Source organism: Stomoxys calcitrans, chromosome 4 (assembly GCF_963082655.1).
Source record: "Stomoxys calcitrans chromosome 4, idStoCalc2.1, whole genome shotgun sequence".
Lineage (NCBI taxonomy): Eukaryota > Metazoa > Arthropoda > Insecta > Diptera > Muscidae > Stomoxys > Stomoxys calcitrans.
Window position 1 is genome coordinate 146,289,647 of NC_081555.1, and position 3,588 is coordinate 146,293,234.

Here is a 3,588-nt window from a genome sequence, read left to right on the forward strand (position 1 = left end):
TGGGATGTTCGGGAAACACTAAACCACATTAGCTTTATATGCTCGGCTCTGACGCTCCCAGCAAATGGGAAAGCATGCATGACTACTGTTATTTTTATACCCACCACCATAGGATGGGGAAATACTAATCTAGTCATTCCGTTTGTAAACCTCGAAATATTCGTCTAAGACCCCATAAAGTACATACACTCATTAAAAAGTTTGCTAAAAATAGCAAACAGCAATGTTCTTTACAGTAATATTCCACGAATTAAAATCAGCTCTTCCAACAAAATTTCCAAAAAAAAATCTAAAAAAAGCCTAAAGTAATCAATACAAGTAACAGGTAACCATAAAACGTAGCATCCAAATTTTGTTTTTAGCAGACTTGTGTACTCAAAACAGCAGATTTTGTTAGCTAAAATAGCAGTAAGAAATGTTTGCTAATACAGCGGCCCTATGTTTGCTGAAACAGCAGTAATGTCTGCTTTCCCATTTCCAGCAGACAAAATTTGCTGTTTTGAATAACAAATTTGGTTGAGTGTTTTCATTATGCCATTCCGTTTACAACAAATCGAAATATCCATTTCCGACACCATAAAGTATATGAATTCTTGATCGTCGTGCAAATCTAGGACGATCAATCCATGCCCGTCCGTCCGTCTGTCCGCCTGTCTGTTAAGATTACGCTACAGTTCTTAATCATAGAGATATTGAGCTGAAACTTTGCACATATCCTTTTTTGTCCATAGGCAGGTTAATTTCGAAGATAGGTTATATCGGATGATATCATGATATAGCCCCAATATAGACCGAACTATCGACTTAAGGTCTTAGGTCCCGATTTTGCTGAAATTTGGGACAGTGAATTGTGTTAGGTCCCTCGACATCCTTTTTCAATTTGGCCCAGATCGGTCCAGATTTGGATAATGCTGCAGTATGGACCGATCTTTTGATTTAAAGTCTTGGACCCATAAATGTTGCATTTATTGTACGATTTCGCCGAAATTTGGGACAGTGAGTTGTGTTAGGCCCTTCGACATCTTTTTTCAATTTGGTTCAGACCACTCCAGATTTGGATATAGCTGCGGTATATACCGATCTGCCGCTTTAAGGTCTTGGACCCATAAATGGCGCACTTGTCGCACAATTTCGCTGAAATTGGGGACAGCGAGTTGTGATAAGCCTTTTGACATCCTTTTTATAACCACCACCATAGGGTGGCGGTGTACTAATCTAGTCATTTCGTTTGTAACACCTTGAAATATTGATCTAGGACTCAATAAAGTATATATATTCTTGATCGTCCCGACATTCTATATCGATATAGCCATGTCCGTCGGTCCGTCTGTCGAAATTACGATAGCGCTCGAACGCGTAAAGCTAGCCGCTTGAAAATTTGCACAGACTCTTAATATTGATGCAGGTCGTTGGGGATTGTAAATGAGCCATATTGGTTAAAATATGGATATAGCTCACATATAAACCGATCTCCCGATTTGACTTCTTGAGCCCCTGGTAGACGCAATTTTTGCTGATTTGGCTACATATAGTGTTCTGTTGTGACTTCCAACAACTGTACCAAGTACGGTCCAACTCGGGGGGCTTTGTGCATTCCAAAACTATGTGGCCTAATCTAAACTTGAAGAGGTCTACAGCTTTGCTGTCACTGGCTGGAAGAGACGTCTCCGTCATTGTGTCCGCCATGACAGGTCACTCACTATCTAATCGGAAAACATGCTGACAGACTGAAGGTTGCCAGCAACGACTTTTGCAGAAGCTGTGAGGACATGAGGTTTGCCCCTGTTCCTTAGTGGAATGTTTTTGGGCAAAATTTGCAATTTTTTGTGAGGACATCGAAGAAGAAGAGACTATAGTATACCTTCTTTGTGTGTGTCCGGCACCAGCAGCCAGAAGGAGTTCCACTTTAGGTTCTCATTTCTTTGAGAACCTATCCGATTTAGCGGATGTGAACATTTGCAAGTTATTGGGCTTTTTAAAGCGACCGAAGGACAAAGAATGAAAGATGGTCAAAAAGAGGGGGCTGTGAGCATTCCAAAACTATGTGGCCTAATTTAGACTTGAAGAGCTCTACCGCTTTGCTGTCACTGGCTAGAACAGCCGTCTCAGTCATCGTGTCCGGCATGACATGACAACACATGCTGGCAGACTGAATGTTGCCAGCAAGGACTTTTGCAGAAGCTGTGAGGACATCGAAGGAGAAGAGACTATAGAATACCTTCTTTATGTGTGTCGCGCACTAGCAGCCAGAAGGAGTTCCACTTTCGGTTCTCATTTCTTTGAGAACCTATCAGATTTAGCGGATGTGAACATTCGCAAGTTATTGAGCTTTTTAAAGCGATCTGGACGGTTCAACTGTAAGAATTGGAAGGCATCTTCCTTATTCTGTTCCAGTGGTATCAAAATGGACGAAAACATTTAAGTGAGTCTGTTGGCAGAGTGCCACTTAAACCTAACCTAACCTATGCTGGGTTAACAGATATACGAACTGGTCCACATTAAACCTTATTTGGATATCTAGTACAATCTTTGGGTCTTACGCTCATAAAAAAATTAGGTAATTTATTAACATTTTCTCTGAAATTTTCATCTATAACTTGTATAAGGATTCTTGGTACAAGAACCAAATATGACCAGATCGACGCAATATGAGTATAGTAGAGATGTAACAAAATAGAATGATGAATATGTTAATGGTTGTCGTTATGAGTTTTTACTTGTTTGTTTATTTCCGTTTGGTGACAAATAACTTGTTATTCCCCTTTCGATTAGGTTTGAATATATTGAATATATTTTAACTTATTTCCATTACACAGACCATGCAACAACAAAATGAAAATCTGATGTTAACATCAAGCATCAATAGCTCCTTGGGTGTGAATTTCAAGATTTCTTCATCTCCTTGCGTTGGGCACAGTGGCTCCGAAAATTCGTTGAATTGCAAATCTTTCTTGATTTTCAATGTATTCAAAAGAAATATTCAGATCCATGGGAGATGGTGTAAATTTGGGGAAATACGATTCATCGACGATAATATTGGATGAATTGTAGAGGAAATTCTTTGGGAAAAAAAGTACAAAAACAACATTAGAACATGTCAACTTAGGATGTTATCATCATACATACCGCCTGGAATGGACATTTTCGTGGAAAATTACTATTTTTTAAGACATCCCACATAATTTTTCTGGCCAAAGGCAATGACACCCCCGCATAAAGCGTATCACATACATTGAGTTTCCAATCAAGAAATTTTACAATTTTTCCTCGGGGTGCAACATAAATTTTAATATGAATATCGAATTTCTTGTCCAATTGTTGATTGAACATAACAAGACCACTGCCAGAATATCGTTTGGGCCCCAATTTTTTATAGGAACATTCAAATTGTTTCATGACTTTAGGATTGACAATTTCACAAGTTACACGGTAGCACTCCAAATTGAAATTGTTTTTAATGAAGGCCTAAAGGTAAACAAGAGTTTCCATGACGTGGAAAATATATGGTAATAAGTATATTTACCTGATTTATCAGAAAAACATTTAAGGCTATGAGGCAAGTTAGAATATTTTTCAACATTTTTTGCA

General features: G+C 38.6%; 1 protein-coding gene across 1 annotated transcript; it reads right to left on the bottom strand.

Annotated features, from left to right (window-relative positions):
• Positions 1 to 2,703: 2,703 nt before the first annotated feature.
• LOC106082673 (uncharacterized) lies at positions 2,704 to 3,588 on the bottom strand. Its single transcript, XM_013245324.1, has 3 exons — positions 3,524 to 3,588; positions 3,127 to 3,465; positions 2,704 to 3,059 (listed from the first exon to the last, which is right to left on the bottom strand). Exons 1-3 carry the CDS (start codon positions 3,578 to 3,580, stop codon positions 2,895 to 2,897), a joined length of 561 nt encoding a protein of 186 aa, XP_013100778.1. The 5' UTR covers positions 3,581 to 3,588; the 3' UTR covers positions 2,704 to 2,894.

Coding starts and splice junctions, on each gene's coding strand:
- LOC106082673 (XM_013245324.1), bottom strand. CDS start 3,580: ATGTTGAAAAATATTCTAACTTGCCTCATAGCCTTAAATGTTTTTCTG. Junction 3,466..3,523: donor ATGTTTTTCTGATAAATCAG/GTAAATATACTT, acceptor GTTTACCTTTAG/GCCTTCATTAAAAACAATTT. Junction 3,060..3,126: donor GAAAATGTCCATTCCAGGCG/GTATGTATGATG, acceptor TTTTTCCCAAAG/AATTTCCTCTACAATTCATC.